This window comes from Mytilus edulis, chromosome 12, assembly GCF_963676685.1.
Source record: "Mytilus edulis chromosome 12, xbMytEdul2.2, whole genome shotgun sequence".
Classification (NCBI taxonomy): domain Eukaryota; kingdom Metazoa; phylum Mollusca; class Bivalvia; order Mytilida; family Mytilidae; genus Mytilus; species Mytilus edulis.
In genome coordinates, this window is record NC_092355.1 from 54,539,601 (window position 1) to 54,563,833 (window position 24,233).

Below are 24,233 nucleotides of genomic sequence, written 5' to 3' on the forward strand. Positions count from 1 at the left end.
GCTTTTGATTTAATTATATTGATTCATTAATTAATTTAGGAGTATACACGTATATGCATATACTATATATGTCCAATGCTGTAATGGTTGCAAGATTTTACAAATAAGTAGTAATGCATTCATTCATTCAAAATAGGAAGCGATTTTTGACTTGGATGTCAAATGTTCCAGTTGAGTGAATTTTTGATTGATGGGTAATGAAATATACGTGTACCCGGAAATTTTGAAAATATAAAACCAGGCCTGATATTCCGATCTTCCTTTTGTTAGTTTTAGGCTTTAATAATGAACTGTTTACAATTTACATTAGCTTTACTGTTGTTCAGTTTTTCTGTTTCAAATGGACAATTTCAGAAAATGTTTGGACAACAAACTGTGCTAGATGGACACCCAGGAGCTAGTGACGGCAAAATATTAATAAAATCGGAACTTGATATCAAAACCACTGTAAGTAGAATTTGCCGTTTGCATTCTTTTGGTATTTTTTCCGTTTGAATTCTCAACCTCTTTTTTATTTTTTTAAAGAAAGAAATTAAAAAGCATTTATAAAAATGAATAATAAAAAAACAAACATAACATTTGATATGATTATTATTTAAATGTTTCGACGTTTTTCATATTTAGACTGAAGAATTATTTGGGTTAACGTTTATGGAGGATGCTCTAAAAAAACAACCTCCCAATTATTTTTACTTTATCTGTCACTTTCAACATAACTCAGTAGCTGTGACCTAATTTAATATCTACGCTAAAGTTCAAAGTTCTAACTGAATTGACCCCGAGTTTTTATAAATAGAAATGGGATGCAGATTGACATTGTTATCATTCTCAATGATCTTGTTATTTTCCGAATGAATGATCAACTCTTATTTAAGAAAATTACATGTGATTTGTTTATTATCTCTTCCCGGAAGTACGTCATTGCCGAAGGGTTCTCTGTTGTTTACACATATTTTGTTGTATCGCCCTTAGACAAAAATGCCTAATAAATAATACAAATACCTATTTATGTAAAAAAAAAATATAACATTCCTCTTTCTTTTCCTTGAATGCAAATTAAAATATTTGCATCTAAGAGCAAACATTGCGTCTTAAGGCATTTTTATTTTGCAAGAATAATGACAAATATTTTTGTATATAAATGTACCCTTGCATGCACCTGGCACCAGGTTCGAAAATATACGCACACCAAATGATCCCATTTCATCAGTATTGTACTATCCATTCATCTCTTGTGTGGAGGGTAGCATGTTTTTATTAACTATATCTTGTCTTTGTGCTTCGGTCTTTGACTTGTGTTTGAAAGTTTGGGGATCTCTTCCATCTTATACATATACACACAGGACATATGTACCCGATTTCCCATAAAACAACGCACTGAACAAAAAAGCTTACCTAAATAAATTTTGATACCGCGAAGCGTTCTGTATGCCTTTTCGTTTATTTAGTTTCCGATGTGTGTCTTTTTTTTTGGGGGGGGGACTTTTTCTTCTTCTAGTTAATTAAAAAGAAAAATGCTGAATTCAGCAAATTCTGTTCATTTCATTTTGAATTAATTATATATGTTCTTCGAAGACAGAAAATAATATAAAATCAGGTGCATATACCGGGTATAGCCCATATAGAGGTTCTAGGATCAAGTCGAATCTGTATAAATGTAACCTCATAACAGCCCATGTCCATACATGGTACGTTGGGTGTTTTGGTGTAACATCAAAATAACGCTTATAAATCCATTATGTAACTATACATAGCTGAACCGGGACGCCTACGGGTGCGGGAGTTAATAGCTACATTGAAGACCCATTGGTGGCCTTCGACTGTTGTCTGCTCTAGGGTCGGGTTGTTGTCGCTTTGACACATTCCCTATTTCCTTTCTCAATTTTATACTGGCTTTCATATAGTGTAACATCATAACAGCACACGTCCGTGGTATAAACTGGCATTCTAAGTCTCCTCATAACAGCACACAGCGATTCGCTGACTAAGCTGTGACTTATAAAGCCATATGCGTGTTACTTCATATAACAGAGCACGTACGTGGTATACTGGCTATCTCAGTGTAAGTCATAAGTTCGTGGTAAAAAGTGAAACAGTAACTCCTGAACTTTAATATAAATACTCAAATTTATTTAAAAAGTGTCATTATGTTTTAATTTCATGTTTTATAGTGATAATTATTGTGTGTCTTTCTATGTGATGTTACGCTATTGTTACAGGTTAGGGTGAAGGTTGGCACCGGTTAGTTTTATTGATCTTTATTAGTATATTTATAACAACGTCAAGCTTATTCAGTGTCAATGACAATACAGTTTCGAATATGACTTTACATCATCACTAAATACTTTAATTCCACATGTTTTATTTCCTTTTCAGTATTTGCCAGAAGATTGTACCATAGTAACGAAGACAGGTGACACCATCACTTTAGAGTATGATGTATGCTCCTTTTTATTTAGTGTTACTGTATCTCCAAACGTTACGTCAGCATATGACGTACGTTGTATAAGTTTTCGTATTTCCCTTTTCTCTAAACATAACAAAACTAAATCCATAATTCAATTTGCAGTCGGAAACCATGCCCTTAGAAACGACTGTATAGTCAGCTATAAAAGGATCCAAAATTACAAAATACTAAAACGACAACCATGACTTTGGGTAGGCACATGTATAAACACGACGGTATTAGACGTATTTGTGAGGGTCAGTGTTGCAATAGAACAACATAAGAACACACTTTAGAGATCAGTCGCAAATGGCTTAAACCTTCAGATTGACAAGAAACACACAAAAAAAAAAAACTGAAATAAAACAATTTAACTTGCAAAAATTGTCGTTCTAAGATTACTTGCAGTTACTGAAAACTGGTTCAAAGCCAATAAAAACTCAACAATAAATCGTGTGGTCCAAGTCTAAAACTCATGTCTATCTATCCTCGGAGACCGTGTATGAATAGATATAGAGTTGATAAGGTTGACATCTTAAAAAGATCAATACAACAAATATGTGTCTGGAGCATAATATACACGCCGAACGACAAAAATCTCTTATTTTATCTCATGGCATCTTCGCTAGCCAAGGGTTACGATCCAGTCCACTCATCTCCACGGAGGATCGTAACCCTTGTTCTCATGGTCGTTTGCATTATTTATTTAGAGCATGGAAGTAACATTTAAATATGCTATAGGTACATTTTTCATGTTTTTTAATCAGATAAAAGACGTATCAAGAAGTTAATTAAAAATCTGTTTAAAATTAACAGGCATACGTGAACGATGAACATAAAGAAACATCTAAAGAAACAGAGGGCATGCCTGCTGGACTGCTGGAATTTACTATTGGTAAAAGAATGGTTGTTTTAGGTTTGTATGGGTTTTTTTTTAGATTTTCATTTAAAACCTGGAAAACATCACACCAATGTATAAGATTAATTCTTATGTAACCGTCGAATTATTACTTAGATATTTGATGATTTTAAGACAAATTTAAGAACTTTTACCGGCAATTTAACTTGATTAAATGTGCTTTCTAAACAAATGTTCGTTTTTTTTTTAAAAGAATTCAATCAGTGATATTTTAGAAAATAAAAAAAAAAGACGAAAGCAGTATGTTTTCCATTTTTTTTAGTTTAAACCTTAACGAGTGAAAATTGTAAGCAAACATATCCATTTTGACATGAAATTTAGGAGGGAAATGGGGAATATGTCAAAAAGACAACAAACCGACCAAATGTAAAAACAGCTGAAGGCCACCAATTGGTCTTCGACACAGCAAGAAAATCCCAACCCGGAGGCAAACTTCAGCAGGCCCCTGAACAAAAATGTGTACTAGGTCAGTAAAAATGGACGTCATACTTAACTCCAAAATATATAAATGAACAAACATTTAAAATTTTTTATAGGACTAACATAAAGACTAGAGCCCCCTGGCATAGGACAGGCGTAAGCCGCGGGATTAAACATATTTAGTGAGAACTCAACCCTCCCTCTATACCTCTAGCCAATGTAGAAAAAAACAAACACACAGCAATATGCACAGTAAAACTCAGTTGATGAAGTCCGAGTCCGATATCAGAATAAGTTACAAAATAAACTAAGCTAATGACAAGAATACATAGATTAACAAAGAACTACTAGCAGTTCCAATCCTGACATGCCAGCTCTACTTGACCTTAACTAACTACATGCATACCTTTTTAAAGGATCATTTATTCAACTTTAATTGATATTTTGTAGGTCTTGATATAGGCGTCGTTGGAATGTGTACTGGGTAAGTTATTATAGACAATAATCAGTAAAATATTTCATTGAATGTTGTTTTTTTTCTTTTTTTTTTTTTTTTATTAAAGTGATTTTTTAGGGGTATGATCGAATTATAGTTTTTGGAACACATATCATATGTATGTATGTTTGTAAGCCATTAGCCGATATGGGCGTAAAACGCTTTTTTAAAAATAAATTATAGATCATAATAAATCAATAAATTTCATTGAAAAAATGTTGATGGCATACGTGAAAACACATCACAAAAATGATTTTAAAAAAAGACAACAGTACATATATATGTACATATAATGCAGTTGTTAAATTCACTTGCCTCAGTAACAAAGACGTTTTGATAAATTGAGCTGCATACTGCATAAATGACGGACATGAAAGACATAAAACCAATTAATGAATTAAGATTAATCAAAATCCCTTTTTGTCTATTTCAGAGAGAAGAGGTCCATTAAAATACCTCCACAGCTGGCCTGGGGAGAAAAGGGTATCCCGGGAATAATACCAGGTAATTTCATCTTCGGTATGATAGTTCTTCATAAGTCGTCATTTCAGAATCTAATGCATCCTGGATAACATTTTCAGAAGCGTTCACCAAAACGCTGTCAGATTGGTTTTAAACGTTCTAAACAATGGGAATTGAGCCAATGAAATTAAGTTGTTTTCATTTTGGTGTACGAACAATGAGATTACCCATAGTCATTTACGGATTCTGAAAAGTGAGCTGCTGGACCGATAGTAGTGTATCTAGTGTGGCCCTTGTGATATTTTCACATTTTGCGGATTCAACCTCAGTTCTGGAAAATTAATGTATGAAAAAGAAAGAAAAAATCAGACTAATACTTTTGTTGTTTGTCATTCCACCAGGAATGTGACTTACAGTTTTCCCTGCAAACTATTTGAAAAATCATTCATTTTTGATAGACTCTAATGGATCAAAAATTGTCAAATATATCTAATATTTGTGTTACATATTTGTTTTTCGGTCATTTTTTGTACATAAATGAGGCCTTTTAAAGCTGACTATGAGGTATGGGCTATGCTAATTGTTGAAAGCCGTACGGTGACCTTTATTAAATATATCTTTACCAAAAAAGTAATTATAAAGATATGTTTTCTCACTTGTTTTTGAAATACACATATTTTGAAAACTATTTCAGTTTCCGAAGTATGCTTCATATATAGATATAAGAAGATGTTGTATGATCGCCAATGAAAAAACTCTCCATCAAAGTCAAAAATTGTAAAAGTAAACCATTATAGATCTAAGTACGGCTTTCAACACGCCGGGGACTTCAGGTCTACGTGTCATATTTGCCACTGAACTTAAAGTAGCAACCTATCAATCAATTTCAAAATCAGAACTCCTTTTCAGTTTTTAAGACAAAATATGATACTTATTAGATTTGTTTTCGATAACTCTCTTCAGCTTCGTACTTATTTTGGCCTTCAAATATTTACTTTTAATATTTGAGCGTTACTGATGAGTTTTTTGTAGACGGAACGTGTGTATAAAAGGCGTACTAAATTTTAACCCTGCATATATGGTATATATGATGAGTTTATTTATATCTTTACAGCAAATGCTATGGCCAGATTTGACATTGAATTAGTAAAAATACAAGGACAATCATGGGCCGACTGGTACGTGGAAATATTGCAGATCGTTTGTGGAATCTGCTTTGCTGCAGGCGCTATTGCATTAGGATGTGAAAAAATCAGAGAAAAGAAAGGCGGCAAAAAGTCAAAGTAGATATTATGGATCGTTTGAGTTTTCTATATTTATGTAATAAATGGTTATTGTTTTTAACATCTTGTCATTTTATCCTTTTTGACCGTTACAGACCGGGCGGATTTTAGGGAGAGGTGATGGCAGGAGGAGGGGTCGGGCCCCTCTGTTTTCTGTGAATTTTGTTGTTGATTATAAATTGGAAATTACTGCAGCATTACCGGATCGGGCCCCCTTTTAGGCAGTACGTGGGTCCCTACTTGTCTAGATGCGCCACTGCAGATAGAACAGACATGGTGCAGTGGCATATATTTCATGTATATTATGGTCACAAAGATGGTACGCCACCACGAACCATTTGCAACGAAAGAATATTTTTTTTCTTCTTAAGGTGTCTTTTTAGTAAATTGGTCCTGAAAAAAAACGTTTTTAATTGTAATTCGGTATGTAGGTATCAAATTTTAATGTGTTAAAAATCACGTGATACAGGAATATAATTACCTTGGGCTTGGGAAAAGTTGCCATTCCTGTACGTGAATAGATCGTTTAGAAAGCAAGATCAGAAGCGATTTTTGTTCCAAGGATATCATTGAAGCATGACTGGAGCTGGCCTCTATTAGGCAATTTCTGCCCCCTTACAAAAAAAAATCTGGATCCGCCACTAAAGGCTTTTATTTTAAGAAGATTAGAAAGCAAAAGGTCAGGGACTATTTTTATCTTATGAATTATATATATGATTTTTTTTTCGATTGTATATAAAAACAAAAGGTTACCGGGATTTGGTGAATTGTGAATTGGCTTACCCCTTTTCTCCAGCCTTCAACCATGAGAAAACACTCACTGTTAAGTCAGCTATTAATAGGTCCCAACATGAAAAATAAGAATAATTCAACTGAGAAAAATAACAGCCTTATTTATAACGAATCAGTTTGCCAAAAAAACAAATATGACAGACATGAACCACTTAACTACAGGCTCCTGACTTAGGACAGGCACATACAGAATGTGGCAGGGTTAAACTAGAAGCAAGCGCCTAATCCTTTTGAAACATTGATAGTTGTGTAACAGAACAACACCAGAATAAACTGTAACAAGAGTGTACACGCGCCTTCTTTACTAACCATTGCTAATATGTTGATCATAGGCGGATCCAGGAGGGCCCGGCCCCCCTTTCGTGGGAAAAATTTGGTTGATTATATAGGGAATCATTGAAGCATGACTTGAGCCCCCCCCCCCCTTATGTCAGTCAGCGCCCCCCCCCCCCCCCCTTAGGAAAAGTTCTGGATCCGCAACTGTTGATAGTCCTACATATAGAACTTTACTACGACTTCCACATCAAATCAACATGCTCCAAGAAAGTGAGGCTAAGGTCAGATAAAACAGACATGTACTCCTTACAATCATTCCATACATCAAACATCAAACCTATTACACATTGAAGAATCAAACTTAACCACTGTTCAATGAACCATGAAAATGAAGCCAAGGTCAGACAAACATGCACACCTTTCAATCATTTTATTTTTCAAATATATAGTTGACCTTTTGCATATTATAGTACCCGGCTTTTGACAAAAAATAGTTGAAAAGGGCTAAACTCATCCAATCGATACAAAGCCGAAAACATCTAACAAAAATACAGACTGCAATTATTGTGGCAACGCATAGATCTATACATCTAACAACAAAAAGGATATGAGAAATGATCTGAAAATATTCGCTGATGTCAATGTGAACTGCAAAAAAAATAAACACCAAAATTTCCGAAAAATGAATTCAAACAAATATTGCTAAGGAAGCTAGCTACATTTATCTATTGGTTTATACAAAGAAGTATCTGTTTAAGTTTTTGTAAAATACCTTGAAGATCAGACGCAGCTTTTCATTTTTTATTTTTTGTCACAAAATCGTTCTTGATAATAAGCTTTCGTAAATTTCATGATGGTTCTTGGTGTATTAGCAACGTTAGATTGTATCAAAATAATGAATTTTCCTCCAAGAACACTCCTTTTCCCGCTTATGGTGACCTTCATAGCTTGCTGTTCGGTGTAAGCCAAGACTCCGTGTTGACGATTGTACTTTTTACAAATTGTGACTTGGGTGGAGAGTTCAACTTGTCTCATTGGCACCCATACCACAAATAAATCTTAACCGGATGAACATTTTAACCCATCGTCAAGTTTGCCCTTGATGCTTTAGTTTCAGATATATAAGCCAAAAATTGCATTTTACCCCTATGTTCTATTTTTAGTCATGGCGGCACCCGGTCATGTTGGTTGGCAGGCCGTCAAATGCATCAAATACACTGTTTTATATAGATACCCTAATAATCATTATGATTGTGACCAAGTTTAGTAAAATTTGTCTTACTACTTTCAGAGCAGATTTTTGTAAGATTGCAAAAGTTTACATTTAAAAAAAAAAAATTATATGAAGGACAATAACTCCTAAAGGGGTCAATTGACCATTTTGATCATAATTACTTATTTGTAGATAATTCTTTGCTGAACATTATTGTTGTTTTCCATTAATCTCCATCTATAATAGTATTCAAGATAATAACCAAAAACTGCAAAATTTTCTTAAACTATGATTACCAATTCAGGGGCAGCAACCCCAAAACAGAGTGTATGGATTTCTCTAAAAATTTCAGGGCAAATGATCTCGACCTGATTAACAATTTTAACCTGTGATAGATTTGCTCCAAATGCTGTGGTTTCAGAGTTATAAGCCTGAATCTACATTTTACTCCACTGTTCTTTTTTAGCCATGGTGGCCATTTCGTTAGTTGCCCAGGTCATCGGACACATATTTTTAACTAAATACCCCAATGATGATTGTGATTTTGTTAACTTTGGCCAGTAGTTTCAGAGGAAAGATTTTTGTAAAAGTTAACAGCGACGGACGACAAGTGATGACAAAAGCTCATTTGACCCTTTGGGTCAGGAGAGCTAAAAAACGAGAAATGAGAAACACTTTAGAACCACATAAACAAACAACAACTACTGAACATCAGATTCCTGACATAGGACAGGTGCAAACAATTGCAGCGGGTTTAAATGTTTTAATGGTACCAAACCTTCACCCTCATCTGAAACAATAGTGTAACATCACAAGATAGAAAGACACTCTATAAAATATCAATATACTATAGCTACTCTTTGTTTTGCTTATTATTTTAGTAACGTGTTTAACCTAGCTCCTGCAGTTTGTTTTACTTAATAACAGTTAAACCTGTAAATAAACGTCAAATCAACATGATTTCACCGGCGATAACTCAAAAAAAGGGGTTGTCTAATTTTTTATTGTAGATTATCAAAAATCTAGTGCTGATTAATTTTGCAAAAGAGTATAATCACATATTCTCCAAACTTTGAGGGTGGATATATCTTGTTTCAATTTCGCAATTTACACTTTCAAACTAGTACATATGGTTTTCTAAACAATGGCAATTTAAATCAATATTTCACTCAGGAACAGTCAGGGCAATAATTTTCCAACAGCTGTGCCCTTGTATTCACATGATGTGCTCGTCACTTTTTCAAAAAAATTAAGTTCAATGACATATCTGAAATTAAACAAGGATGTGTCTATAGTACATGGATTCCCCAATCACACTATCATTTGCTATGTTCAGTGGACCGTGAAATTGGGTTCAAAACTCTTTTGTCATAAAAACTAGAAAGGTCATAATATAGGGAACATGTGTACTAAGTTTCAAGTTGATTGGACTTCAACTTCATCAAAAACCACCTTGACCAAAAACTTTAGCCTGGAGCGGGACCAGTAAACCAAATGCCCATAAATGGGGCAAAATAATGCCTATAAATGGGGCTTAAATATATAAAGGGAGGTCATCTTATAGATATAAACAAAGATATTATCTGAAAACAGAAAAAAAAAACTTTTTTATATAGTTATGATTATAATCCATCAATCTCCAGCAACTTGAGATTGGCTTTTTTTCTCAGTCTAGGATAATAACTAAAGAAATAAACAGATTATCTATAAAAGATAAGAAAGATTATGGAGTATCCATCCATGACACAAAATCTGTAAATATACAAACCAGATGCTCCGCAGAGCGCAGCTTTATACGACCGCAGAGGTTGAACCCTGAACGGTTGGGGCAAGAATGGACACAACATTCAAGCTGGATTCAGCTCTAAATTTGGATTGTGATTAAATAGTTGACACAGAATAGGTTTCTGACACAGAATGAATGTGGTCTAATGAACTTACAATATTTTTTTTGCCTTTGAGCAATTCACTATGCTGTTGAATATTAATCCTCTCAAAAAAATGTTTGAAGAAATTTTCTTTTTATTTATGAAACCTGAAATGAGAAAAATTTAACCCCCCCCCCTTTTTTTTCACATCCCCCTTTCCCTTTTTCCAAAACTGATCTCAATTCAAATTTCTAATGGAGTTTGCAACAATAACTACTCATTTAAATACATCATAAAATATTAAAATGTAAAAAAAGGTGCTTGTTATCACTGAATTGTAAAGATTGTTTTAATTTATAAGTTGGTAGTAAAAGTGAATATACATTGTATATTGTATAAAACAATGATTTAAGTTGATTCAACTACTATTCTTGACAAAGAAAGATAACTCCAATCAATTGAAAATTTCTTGCTATTGCACAATATTGTGCAATTATATATTTCTTGCTATTGCACAATATTGTGCAATTAAAAATATTTGCTATTGCACAATACTGTGCAATTGAAGATTTCTTGCTATTGCGCAATACTGTGCAATTGAAAATTTCTTGCTATTGCACAATACTGTGCAATTGAAGATTTCTTGCTATTGCTGAATACTGTGCAATTGAAAATTTCTTGCTATTGCACAATACTTAATATAATAATTTTGGATCCTGATTTGAACAAACTTGAAAACTGGGCCCATAATCAAAAATCTAAGTACATGTTTAGATTCAGCATATCAAAAAAGCCCATGAATTCAATTTTGGTTAAAATCAAACTAAGTTTAATTTTGGACCCTTTGGACCTTAATGTAGACCAATTTGAAAACGGGACTAAAAATTAAGAATCTACATACACAGTTAGATTTGGCATATCAATGAACCCCATTGGCCCAATTATTCAAATTTAGATGAAATCAAACAAAGTTAAATTTTGGACCCTTTGGGCCCCTTATTCCTAAACTGTTGGGACCAAAACTCCCAAAATCAAACCCAACCTTCCTTTAGTGGTCATAAACCTTGTGTTCAAATTTCATAGATTTCTATTTACTTATACTAAAGTTATGGTGCGAAAACCAAGAATAATGCTTACTTGGGCCCTTTTTTGGCCCCTAATTCCTAAACTGTTCAGACCTCAACTCCCAAAATCAATCCCAACCTTCCTTTTGTGGTCATAAACCTTGTGTTTAAATTTCATTGATTTCTATTTACTTATACTAAAGTTATTGTGCGAAAACCAAGAATAATGCTTATTTGGGCCCTTTTTTGGCCCCTAATTCCTAAACTGTTTGAAATAAAACTCCCAAAATCAATCCCAACCTTCCTTTTGTGGTCATACCCCTTGAGTCATAATTTCATCGATTTCTATCTACTTAAACTAAAGTTATAGTGCGAAAACCAAGAAAATGCTTATTTGGGCCCTTTTTGGCTCATTATTCCTAAAATGTTGGGACCAAAACTCCCAAAATCAATCCCAACCTTCCTTTTATGGTCATAAACCTTGTGTTAAAATTTCATAGATTTGTATTCTTTTTTACTAAAGTTAGAGTGCAAAAACTAAAAGTATTCGGACGACAACGACGATGATTCAGACGACGACGCCAACGTGATACATTGTACCAATATACGACCAAAAAATTTTCAATTTTTGCGGTCGTATAAAAATACTCAAAGCAATAGAAAAGCTTTTTTATTACTGTTCTTCATCACAAAGTACATGTATGTTTGTAGTCTTTAAAACTATTTTTTTTGCAATATCTCATTTTCAGGCTCTTCTATGAAAACATGGACAGGATTTCCCTTCTCTTCTTCAGCACCTTAAAGCTATAAGTTTCCATCAGAAATAAAAGTTGTAATAGAACAATATTGAACATTTATTAAATATAATGCTGTTTTTAAAATGACAAAGTTTGAATGAAACATCTTTGGAATGTATGATACAATTTAATATGTGAACATACAGAAATTGTCCACAGTCTACAAACATCATCGTTACATGCATACTGAGCTAGAAAATATTGCACCATGACACACAAAACTTCAATTACAATTGTTTTGCCTACTTTTTCGTATTGATAGCAATATATATAGTAAATTATTCCTTTCTCTTTCAAAAATATCAAACATTTCTTTTATTGGATGTGTACGTTATGAAATTCATGTTTTTTTACAATAATGTTAATCGTTAGTAAAGGCAATTAAAAGGAAAATAAAGGAAAACTTACAGGTAAAACAACAAAAATAAAGAACTCCATGGAAAATTAAAAGCTTGAACGTATCAAACTTATTGAAAACTAAAAGTTTTATGTAAAGAATAACAAAGTTCTTATCAGAATAAAAGGTTAAGATTGCTTTCATATTGCAATGTAAGCTAAACATATACATGTAACATTGATTTGTACATTTTATTGTAGTTTAGCATTGGAACACATTCAGGCAAATTATATATTTTGATTTGGAGTTATCTTTCTTTGTTCAAAAATTTTATATTTATAATTACTATTTTTCAAAAGGTAGAAAGAGTCACAGAGTCATACAGCATGAAAACTGTCAATCAAAAATCTAAAACATTTTCTTGACAAGAATATATAAAGTTATTCAAAAATACATAATTTTGTAACTTGAATATATGATTAATTCATCAAAAAGTTTTGAGTCACAAATACAATTTATACAAATTGAATGACTAAACCTCAAACTTAACAATATTAATTTTGAAAAGAAATCATTTCTCTGGTGAGTGCAATTTGCACCCACTTCATTTCTATCACTATAACAAATTGCTGAAAGAACATACAGTTATACATTTTGAGATATTTGGGTGTGAATCAGATACATTTTTTGAGAGAATGACCAGCATTCACAAAGATATTCACCATAACAAAGAGTGTCTATCTTGTGTGTACTGTAATAAAAATGCTTCTTAATTTATTTTCTGAGATAAAACATAAATATACATTAATTTCATATGAGGCAGGCATATACTTCATCATACACAAGTGACATACAAACAAAATGTAAGATACTGTTCAGATTATCTCCCCTGATAAATATAGAATATCTCCCTTGTTCAATATATATATATATATACATTTGTATATATATACAATATATCTAAACATCAACCCAACAATGTTAGATCTGTAAATTAGCGAAAGATTTACAGATCTAACATTGTTGGGTTGATGTTTAGACGAGTTGTATATATACATAATGTACACAGCCATGTACATGTATCACCATCTATGCTGGTGATCCAGTGGATAAATGTGTTATAGAGTTGTCACTGACTCAGACGTACTTATATATATATATACAATATATATATATACAACTCGTCTCAACATCAACCCAACAGTTAGATCTGTAAATTTGCTTTCGCAAATTTTTTGTTCTTCCCTCACTGGGATTCTAACCCATGCTACTGAGATATCGTGACACCAAATCGCCTGCACTGTAGCCGTCCCGCTATATATATATATATACTCATTTTCACAAAGTAAGGATTTTCGAAGGCATTTCTAACAGTAGTTGAAATAAGACTTACTTAAAGTTTTATGGCTACCTGGGATATAAGTTACCAGTTTTTCATCTTTTTCTTCTTTTTCAGTACATTTTATAACTGAGAATAGTACATGTACATGTATGTGCTTAACTTTGTCTGAATTCAACATACATTTTTTACATCTATCTCTTTTATAATAAATTAGGAGGGTTTTACTGAAAATTTTTTAGGCTTGAACAACACTGAACAATTAATGAATCTCAGATTATCTGATAAGATTTGAGCAAACAAACAAAAAATGTTAGCTTCAATTATAGGTCAAGACCTTCTCATGTGTTAAATGTAAATGATGACCTTATATATATAGACATGAATTTCTTTCAGCTCACTTATACATAATACTACATCTGTTTTCTTTCTGGCAAATTGGCTGCTGGAGAAAACAAAACACCAATAAGCCTTAAATAAAAACAAAATGTTAAAATCTATGTAAAATACTTCCATAACAAAAACATTAAAACTAATGATACTATCATTCCACCAAATAAAATAAATTTATCTTGATAAGTTCTCTTTTCTATAAGTCTCATGACTGTGTTTGTAAGGCCAAGTTTGTTTGCAATGTCTAAAATACGTTTGTGTGCACCTTTCAAAGTCATTCTCTGTTCACGTAAATTTTCTAACACACTTTGTCCATGATCAAGAAGATTGTCCATGCCTCGATGAGAATCTCGAAGTTTAGTATGATGTTGTAGTCCAGCATCCATTGCGATTGATGTATCACCTTGGTCATTAGTGGTAAAACTTCGGGTCAGTAAAGCTTCTCTTTGTCTTTCTTCATCATCCCTTTGATATCTGAAAATAAAAATAACCATATGGCAACATAAAAATTTGGTCCTTTCCCTTAATTTATTTATAGGGAACTATTACTTTACATATATTCAGAATATTTTTTTTAATATAATTACATATAAATAAAGGAGTGATGTTGAAGAAAGGTATAAGCCTTATGATGGAGGTTTCACCAGTATTTTCAACAGATGGAACTGAGCTAATTTTCAGTATTCTGACAGTTGTTATCCATTTGTTTAATGTGTTTCAGCTTTGATTTTGCCATTTGATTAGGGCATTCCGCTTCAAATTTTCCTCTGAGTTCTGTGTTTTTGTTATTTTACATTTCTATAGTCAAGTTTAAATTAATAGTTCAAATAATTATGATTTTTTGAAAGGCTACATGTACTTTAATTTGTGTCTGTGAAGCCTAGGATAATGGCTTTTCATGCTATTTAGAATGCATCCTTACGTCATAATTTCTTTTGAAAAAAATCATGCATAGTACCAATACACCTAATCACTTTTGTCTGCCATTACCATGTTTACAGTATACTGGAAATCGAAAAATTTCCAATAAAATTTTTTCATCACAATAGAAAATATGTTGTACCAATGGAAAAGTGTTTGTATGACAATGTATGACGTCAAAAGTTCAACTGGCACAAACGATAGGGTCAAGCGGAACATATCTCCAAATAGTGATAAGGTGTATTCATATATATGATGTACGTCATGACAAATGAGGGGGGATAGGACCTTTATCGGGACTCCGGGATCGGGTGTTTTTAAGCTCGGGATTTCGGGATTGACCCTTTCGGGATCCGGGAATCCTTTTTTTCGGATTTCGGGACGTCGGGATTTACTTTATTTAAATTCGGGACCTCGGGATTTCATTTTTTTGAGTCCGGGATTTCGGGATCAGGACCCCTCCTACCCCCCCCCCCCCCCACAAATGAAAACATATGTCTGTGATTATACCTTCTGTGTTGTATCTGACGTAAAGCTGCCTGTAAATGTTGACAATCATATTTCAATTGGTCCACTCTTAGTTTAGCATTAGCCCGTCTTGTTGGTTGTTCTTTGTTTACTAAAACATCCAGTCTTTCACAATTCTTAATGATAACATCTATTTTTCCATTTGAGTGATGCTCCAGGGCGTTTGCATCTTCACCTCTTGCTCGTTCTAAACTTCCTAGAGATGCTTGGACTTCTTGAATTTGTCTATTGGTCTGGTGGTACAAATTTTCCATTCTAAACGTGTGAATTAAAGGCCTAATCGGCTATAATCTCAAAAAATATGTCAAAACTGACGTGGAACTGTCAGTGAAAGTCCACTTCCGGTTGGAATTTTTTGGGGAAGTTATAAATTAGGTATTCATCGCCGAGTATGTTTGCAAATTTCCGCGGATTTGCATCTGCAGATTTAAGCGTAGTATGAGAGCGATAATATTTCATTTATGAAATTGATGAGTATAACTTTCGATAGACAGAATTCGTTTTACCTTTAATCTGAGACTATTATACCAAGATCAAATAGATAGTATGTGTGGTTACAGTCACATCTAATAAAAAGTAAGGCCGGGTTGGTAGACTCGGCCGGATTTAAAAAAAATATATTTCTATATCTTTACATTCAGTCTATGGGAGCAACATGCTGATTTTAACAGTGCTTAATGAAAAATGACAAATATATCTTTAGGGTAGGCTATTATAAAGACTAAAAAGTAGAAAAGGTAGAGTAATTCTGGAACCACATATATATTTGTATTTGGCCTACTCTGGTACTTTTTTTTATCATTTTTACAAGGATTTGTAAAGAAATCCTTGATTTTTACTACATTTGTTATAGATGAAACTTTGTATACATATAATAAAATACAATAGAATATTTTATTTCACAAATCATGTCACGGTACAGGACCCATAAGCAGCTGATAAGGGGTGGCAATGATAAAGATCAGTTACAATTGATTGAGAATGACATAATTGATAAATACAACAATAAAAATTACAGCGTACCCCACACCGGTACCAATGATTTCCCGAGGATTAATTACAAGAACAGATTAATATCCAAAGGATAAATTGATTTGTCTCGAACAAATGGTGTTATACCATGTATACTACTTAAAATAATATATATTGGGGCAAAATCAATTTGTTCTTGTGATATTAATTTGTTCTTGTAATCCTCGGGAACTCGTGATACCCTAGCGTACATACATATACTAAGTATATATGAAGATTTATCTAAGTTTCTTTTTCAATTTATAGAAATGTTAGAAATGTGTTGAAAAAAAAATTCTATCTAGTTGAAATCTGTAGTATAATATAGTTCCAGTTTGAAGTTCGGATAAAAAAACTTGACAGAAGCTCATCCTCAACATTTGTATATATTTGTTATATATTTCAATTCAATTTCATGGTTTTATTGTCATTTTAAAACAATTTCTGTGTTTGTGACAACACAAGTAAACACAAACAATAAAATATATAGATTAAACCAGGTTTTATAGCTAGATAAACCTCTCACTTGTCAGAGACACCTAGGTTGTTTCCTGTCTACTTATTTATCCACGTATATATATTTTTTCCATGCGTAGAAAGTCTTAAAATTAACTATATGTCTTGATTTGTTTTATATTTAGCCTAATTTGAAAGAAACACTATCGATGATATTTCGTCAATAATCATTGCTTACAATCTGTTGCCTCCTCTACTAGGGTATCGATAGTATGTGTTTAACAGTTATGGTATCGTCAATAATCATTGCTTACAATCTGTCGCCTCCTCTACTAGGGTATAAATAGCATGTCTTATGGTATCGTCAATAATCATTGCTTACAATCTGTCCCCCCTCTACTAGGGTATCGATAGCATGTCTATGGTATCGTCCATAATCATTGCTTACAATCTGTCGCCTCCTCTACTAGGGTATAAATAGCATGTCTTATGGTATCGTCAATAATCATTGCTTACAATCTGTCGCCTCCTCTACTAGGGTATAAATAGCATGTCTTATGGTATCGTCAATAATCATTGCTTACAATCTGTCGCCTCCTCTACTAGGGTATCGATAGTATGTCTCATGGTATCGTCAATAATCATTGCTTACAATCTGTCGCCTCCTCTATATACTAGGGTATAAATAGCATGTCTTATGGTATCGTCAATAATCATTGCTTACAATCTGTCGCCCCCTCTACTAGGGTATCGATAGCATGTCTATGGTATCGTCCATAATCATTGCTTACAATATGTCGCCTCCTCTACTAGGGTATCGATAGCATGTCTTATGGTATCGTCAATAATCATTGCTTACAATCTGTCCCCCCTCTACTAGGGTATCGATAGTATGTCTATGGTATCGTCCATAATCATTGCTTACAATCTGTCGCCTCCTCTACTAGGGTATAAATAGCATGTCTTATGGTATCGTCAATAATCATTGCTTACAATCTGTCGCCTCCTCTACTAGGGTATAAATAGCATGTCTTATGGTATCGTCAATAATCATTGCTTACAATCTGTCGCCTCCTCTACTAGGGTATCGATAGTATGCGTTTAACAGTTATGGTATCGTCAATAATCATTGCTTACAATCTGTCGCCTCCTCTACTAGGGTATAAATAGCATGTCTTATGGTATCGTCAATAATCATTGCTTACAATCTGTCCCCCCTCTACTAGGGTATCGATAGCATGTCTATGGTATCGTCCATAATCATTGCTTACAATCTGTCGCCTCCTCTATATACTAGGGTATAAATAGCATGTCTTATGGTATCGTCAATAATCATTGCTTACAATCTGTCGCCCCCTCTACTAGGGTATCGATAGCATGTCTATGGTATCGTCCATAATCATTGCTTACAATATGTCGCCTCCTCTACTAGGGTATCGATAGTATGTCTTATGATATCGTCAATAATCATTGCTTACAATATATTGCCTCTTCTAATAGGTTATCGATAGTGTGTTATTGTATCGTCAATAATCATTGCTTACAATCTGTTGCCTCTTCTACTAGGATGTCGATAGTATGTCTTATGGTATCGTCAATAATCATTGCTTACAATCTGTTGCCTTCCTCTACAAGGGTATCGATAGTATATCTTATGGTATCGTCAATAATCATCGCTTACAATCTATTGCCTCCTCTACAAGGGTATCGATAGTATATCTTATGGTATCGTCAATAATCATCGCTTACAATCTATTGCCTCCTCTACTAGGGTATCGATAGTATATCTTATGGTATCGTCAATAATCATCGCTTAAAATATGTTGCCTTCCTCTACTAGGGTATCGATAGTATGTCTTGCGTATCTCAACATTCAGGATGTCGGTCTGTTGTCAAATTTTTTATAAACCTTACAGATATTAACGATAACGTTGATTTCTTTCAACATGACCAACCTCTCGTCTCTCAGGCTTTCAAGACGGTATTTGCAAGTCTTCATATAGCTGATCATAGCTGCATTATAATCTAAGCGATTGGTGCAAGGATATCCCTCTTTACCACTTTTTTAAGGTTGTTTTGATGTTTGTAATATTCTATTTATTTCTAACGATTTTCACTTTAAATATTTATCGATGCTGTCTTGCTCTTTTTCCCCATATCGATATTACAATAACAGTAGTATCTGCAATACTCCTGAAAAATAAAATAACACAGTTGGTTAACGAAGATCTACAAAAAATATTAGAATAAAAGAATTATTAAGAAAAAAGGGGATTCCATGTCCCAAGTCCATGGCATCTAGCTGATAGTATCACTTAAATTTTACATTACCTGAAATAACTGTTATACAGGTAAAAAGCAAAGCACAGCCAGCTTTGTCTTTAAGACAAGAGAAACAGAAAAAATAGAGTTATTCTGGCTCTCTCTCTCATCATGTAGAGTGGGGCGCTCATATAGTATTCGCCGGGGACAGAATTTTGCCGTTTTATGATTTTCAGGTGTAAAAACTTCAAAGGATTGGTGAAATGAAAGAAATATGCCAGTAAATTATATTATTATAACAAATATGATTTTTTTTAAAACTTAGACAAAATTTCGGCGCTTACCGCAAAGGACAGAAAAACAGACAACGATTTTCTACCAATTTCCTGAATAAAAAAAGGCCGATTTCAAAGAAGTATTTCTTAGTCATTCTTTGACTGATTGCCCTAAATTTCAGTTCAGTACACATTTGAAATGTCTGCAATTCCTCTATAATGAAATTGATTTGATAAATATATATAGTGTTTATTAAAGCGGCAGCTATTGGTTTTAAATAGATGTGTAAAAACGGCAAATATGTGTCCCTCTTTGACAAAACATCCGTGAGGGAAATTTCAAATAGCCTTTAATCTAACTTTTCATATCATGTACATATGTTTATAATCATGTGTCCATATATGTTCTAAATCATGGCACGGTTTATTCAATATTAAGAATCTATTAACAATCAGTATGTATGTTAGATTGCATGTGTTGTTTGTGTGGATATTGTATGAAGTTATGAACTTTGTGATTTGTGTTGATTTATATGCTCTTTATGGGTTCTTTGATTAGGAATGAATTACATAACATGAAATGAGCTTATCCACAAATTTGGTTAGGAAGTGTCGGACGGTCTGGAAAAAATGTGTGACCTATTTTTCGTATCTTTCCTTAGTTCCTACAATTAACCACTATTTTTCTGTTCCAGTTTATTTAAATCTGTTAAAGATCTATAGAATATAGTGAATAAAGACGTACAATCAAGGTCTAGCAGCCCAATACATCCCTTTACATATTTGAAAGCCGTAGTCAGTACTTTGGTATGTATTTTAGCATTACCTCAAAATATGGGTCCCTGTACAGTATTGTACCTATTTGTCCTTAGGAACAATTTCAGTTACCAGATTCGTTGTTGCTACAACTTTTTTTTTCGTTTGCAGATTGAAGATTTCCTTCCAGGGTTTTGTTTGTTATGACAGTTTATGACAGGTTGTGTTAATAGATAGGAAACAATCATATATAATTACAGAGACATGTGTATATATATCTTATATTTCTCTAAAATGGAATATAAAAAGATTACTTTTATAAATTGTATGCTTAAAGAACTTTGAGAAAATGAAAAGGAAGCTCATGTCATCTGGCTCATTCTCTTCTACATGTAGTAAACACAATATATAAAGTTACTGTACATTCCTTCACAGAATTTGATTATATGAGTTTTCTCCCCTTAATTAAGTATAAAAGTATAAGTTGATTTTTTTTTTGATACAGCTTTTGTACTTGTAACCACATTATTTTCTATATTATTAAAGACATACATATAATAGTCCCTCACTGTCTCAATATTTGTATTTATGGTCAAGATTTTAACTGATTGTATTCAGTTTTGTTTTTACAATTGTTGAAAGTTTAATTTAGTCCTTATGCTTACATTTTTTGTAAATCTATACTGATAAACCAACAAACTCAAACTGCATTTTCATTTACCTACGTCTGTTTATCCATCATGTCCATGTGCCTTGTAAGGAAAGTGCAATTTCTCCTAAACTACTAGAACGATTGGATACTTAGGAAACTTCACACAGTCAGTTAAAAAAAATGAACTGAAGATGTTCCTGATCCAAAATGTATTTAATGAAATTGTTGTTTTATATCTCAACGCTGAGACAGTCCAACTTACTTACTTTAATAATATTGCAGTTACACGTACTATATATAGCCTTAGATAAGCAAAACTCTTCAGGGCTGGATAGATATTGATGTAACATTTAACAATTAAAGAATACTACCTTGTATCCAACATGCTGCTGCATAAGTGCCTAAAAATAAAATTAGCTCCCAAGTCTTCTCTCACAATTTTTATTTAAACCATGTGTAAATTATTGATGCATCACTTTTTTCATTCAGTTAAGCTTTTAAAAAGAAAAAATGAAGTAATCATGGTAACATAAACTGCTTGTTTTACTGTATTTTATAGATTGATTTTACTGCAACAAGATGATATGTTATAATTATTCAAGATGATATTGAATACAACATTCATGACAAGAAATTGAATCAGACTTACCAAATAGATTAATGGAAGAAATAAGTTGTTTAAAATAAGAAAAACTGAGACAATTAATAGATATATACCACTGAAAAGATGATTAACTTGGGACTAGCTATTATAAGTTGTTGGCATTTCAAACATATATTTGTACTATTTGCACCTAAATATCCCCATAACTTCCAAATTTTAACCAAATGGAAAAGATTATTATAACCCTTTATGATTTTGTCTGTTTCTTAAGATTATCTCACAGTCAGGGGACTTACTTAAACAAGTAACATTATTTCCATAAAGGTTGGAAGTTAGAGTTGTCTTTCTTTAATAATCACCTATTTAAGTAGTACAAATTAATCACTAGAAGAAGTGATTTAATATGAGTGTAGCTTTAAATATAGAATACTTTAAATGATCCAGGGACTAATTATGTTTCTAAACTTATCAGAACCAACATCTGTGTTGTCTAGGATGACCAGGTCATTTCAGGTGATGACCTTGTACTGAATCTAGGATAATGACAAAAAAATCACTTGTTTAAGTATCAGACCTCAATTTCCTTCCCAAAATTCACTTCTTTAAGTATAATTCTTTTAATAACCCCCACTAATTTCAACACCCCGAACAGTGAAATTTTTATCGCGAACAGTAGAATTTTATTACATAATCTGAAAGATGAAACCTTGAACTTCACAGGAAAAATACTCCCACTGCTGTGAAAAATCTTTTAAGAAAGTATCAGTTCATTATGTAAAGCCATTATTATAGCATTTTTAACCGGATTTTTGTGACAAAAATGTCGGTTATTGATTTGGGGATGTACGGCGGTCGAGCGGGCGGGCGGCAACCAAATGTTGTCCGTGCATTTACTCATGAACTGTTCATCCAAAGCTTTTAAAATTTTTATATGTTGTTACTGACAACAAAATGAAGGTCAAGTTCAAGGATGACGATTTTGACATTTACCGTTCAGGAGTTATGGTTCCTGAAAGATTGAAAAATGGCGTTTCCAGTCGTGTCCGTGCATTTACATATGAACTGTTCAACCAAAGCTTCCCAAATTTTAATATGTTTTTACTGATGACAAAATGGAGGTCAAGTTCAAGAATGACGATTTTGACTTTTACCGTTCAGGAGTTATGGTTCTTGAAAGATTGAAAAATGGTGTTTCCAGTCGTGTCTGTGCATTTACTCATGAACTGTTGAACCAAAGCTTTTCAAATTTAATATGTTGTTACTGATGACAAAATGGAGGTCAAGTTCAATAATGTTGATTTTGACTTTTACCGTTCAGGAGTTATGGTTCTTGAAAGATAAAAAAATGGTGTTTCCATTCATGTTGTTGCATTTACTCATGAACCATTCAACCTAAGCTCTTTCAAATTTTAATATGTTGATACTGATGACAAAATGCAGGTCAAATTTGATATTGATGATTTCCACTTTCACCGTTCATCAGTTATGGTTCTTGTGATATTGCCAGGACACAAATAAATGTTAATAAATCCGGTTTGCTGTCGTTGTGACAGCCTCTTGTTTCAACTAAAATAGAATTTTCAGGTAAATGATAGCATCAAAGGCATAAACCTTGCTACTTAAAAGAAGCAAAAAGTTCATATTTTTTAATTTTACTAATTAAAAGATGTTATTTAAACCTATGTGTTTAAAATTTTGAAAAAACTACAAAATCCTAATTTGTGACAAAACCTTGAATTTGCTACTCAAATAAGTGATTTAAAAATCACTTATTTCAGTAAGTCCCCTGCCACCCAATGTGAGCTCAACAAAGGCACGTACATAGGCGGATCCAGGGAGGGCCCTGGGGGGCCCAGGCCCCCCCTTTCGTGGGAAAAATTTGGTTAATTATATAGGGAATCATTGAAGCATGACTGGAGCGGGCCCCCCTTAGGTCAGTCAGCACATCGCTCATTAATATCATTGAGAAATTAAAACCTATGGCAAACAGCCTGTTACTTTCGTATGATATAAAACGATGTCAAGAAGCGTTATTGAGTGCGGTTGAACGAGCCTATGACAGTTTTGACAAATCAAACTTCAAGGTCAATGCTCCGCCAGTCAATGTATTAATACATTTGTTGAGAATCATTTTAGAAAACAATGTATTTGAATTTGATGGGAAAATTTACAAACAAATAATAGGTACGGCAATTGGTGCAGTTCCTTCACCGGAAATCTGTGACATACTTATGTTTGAAATAATGAATCAAATTATTTCTGCATTTCAATATAAAGACAAATTATTCTATCATGGCAGATATAGAGACGATGGATTCATAATATATGATGGAATGTCAGATGAAATTATAGATTTTTTTCGTCTAGCAAATGATTATAACCCCTTATTAAAGTTCACCTATGAAATCAAAAACGATAAAATGTCGTTCTTGGATGTTGATGTGTAATATTAAAGGTCAAAGATTTACAACATATGGCATTCTTGACCTCGAAATACATTTTAAAGAAACAAATTCTTATCTGTTTCTGCACAGAAATAGCTGTCACTCACTGCATGTATTCAGAGGATTTATTAAAGGTGAAGCAATACGGCAAATTAGAAATACAAGTGACCATAACAAATTAATCAACAATCTAACTAAGGGAGCTACCATTTGATTTTT

The 24,233-nt window shown here is 33.1% G+C and overlaps 2 protein-coding genes across 2 annotated transcripts; one reads left to right on the top strand and one right to left on the bottom strand.

The window, feature by feature from the left end:
* The first annotated feature begins 221 nt into the window (after nucleotides 1-221).
* Nucleotides 222-6,087, top strand: LOC139498827 (FK506-binding protein 2-like). The gene is made up of 6 exons (XM_071287389.1): nucleotides 222-447; nucleotides 2,377-2,439; nucleotides 3,263-3,362; nucleotides 4,236-4,269; nucleotides 4,715-4,785; nucleotides 5,858-6,087. The coding sequence occupies exons 1-6, from the start codon at nucleotides 286-288 to the stop codon at nucleotides 6,028-6,030; spliced, it is 603 nt and encodes a 200-aa protein (XP_071143490.1). The 5' UTR covers nucleotides 222-285; the 3' UTR covers nucleotides 6,031-6,087.
* Nucleotides 6,088-12,075: 5,988 nt separating this feature from the next.
* Nucleotides 12,076-15,906, bottom strand: LOC139498828 (Golgi SNAP receptor complex member 2-like). Its single transcript, XM_071287390.1, has 2 exons — nucleotides 15,537-15,906; nucleotides 12,076-14,579 (listed from the first exon to the last, which is right to left on the bottom strand). Exons 1-2 carry the CDS (start codon nucleotides 15,806-15,808, stop codon nucleotides 14,210-14,212), a joined length of 642 nt encoding a protein of 213 aa, XP_071143491.1. The 5' UTR covers nucleotides 15,809-15,906; the 3' UTR covers nucleotides 12,076-14,209.
* Between the last annotated feature and the right edge of the window lie 8,327 nt (nucleotides 15,907-24,233).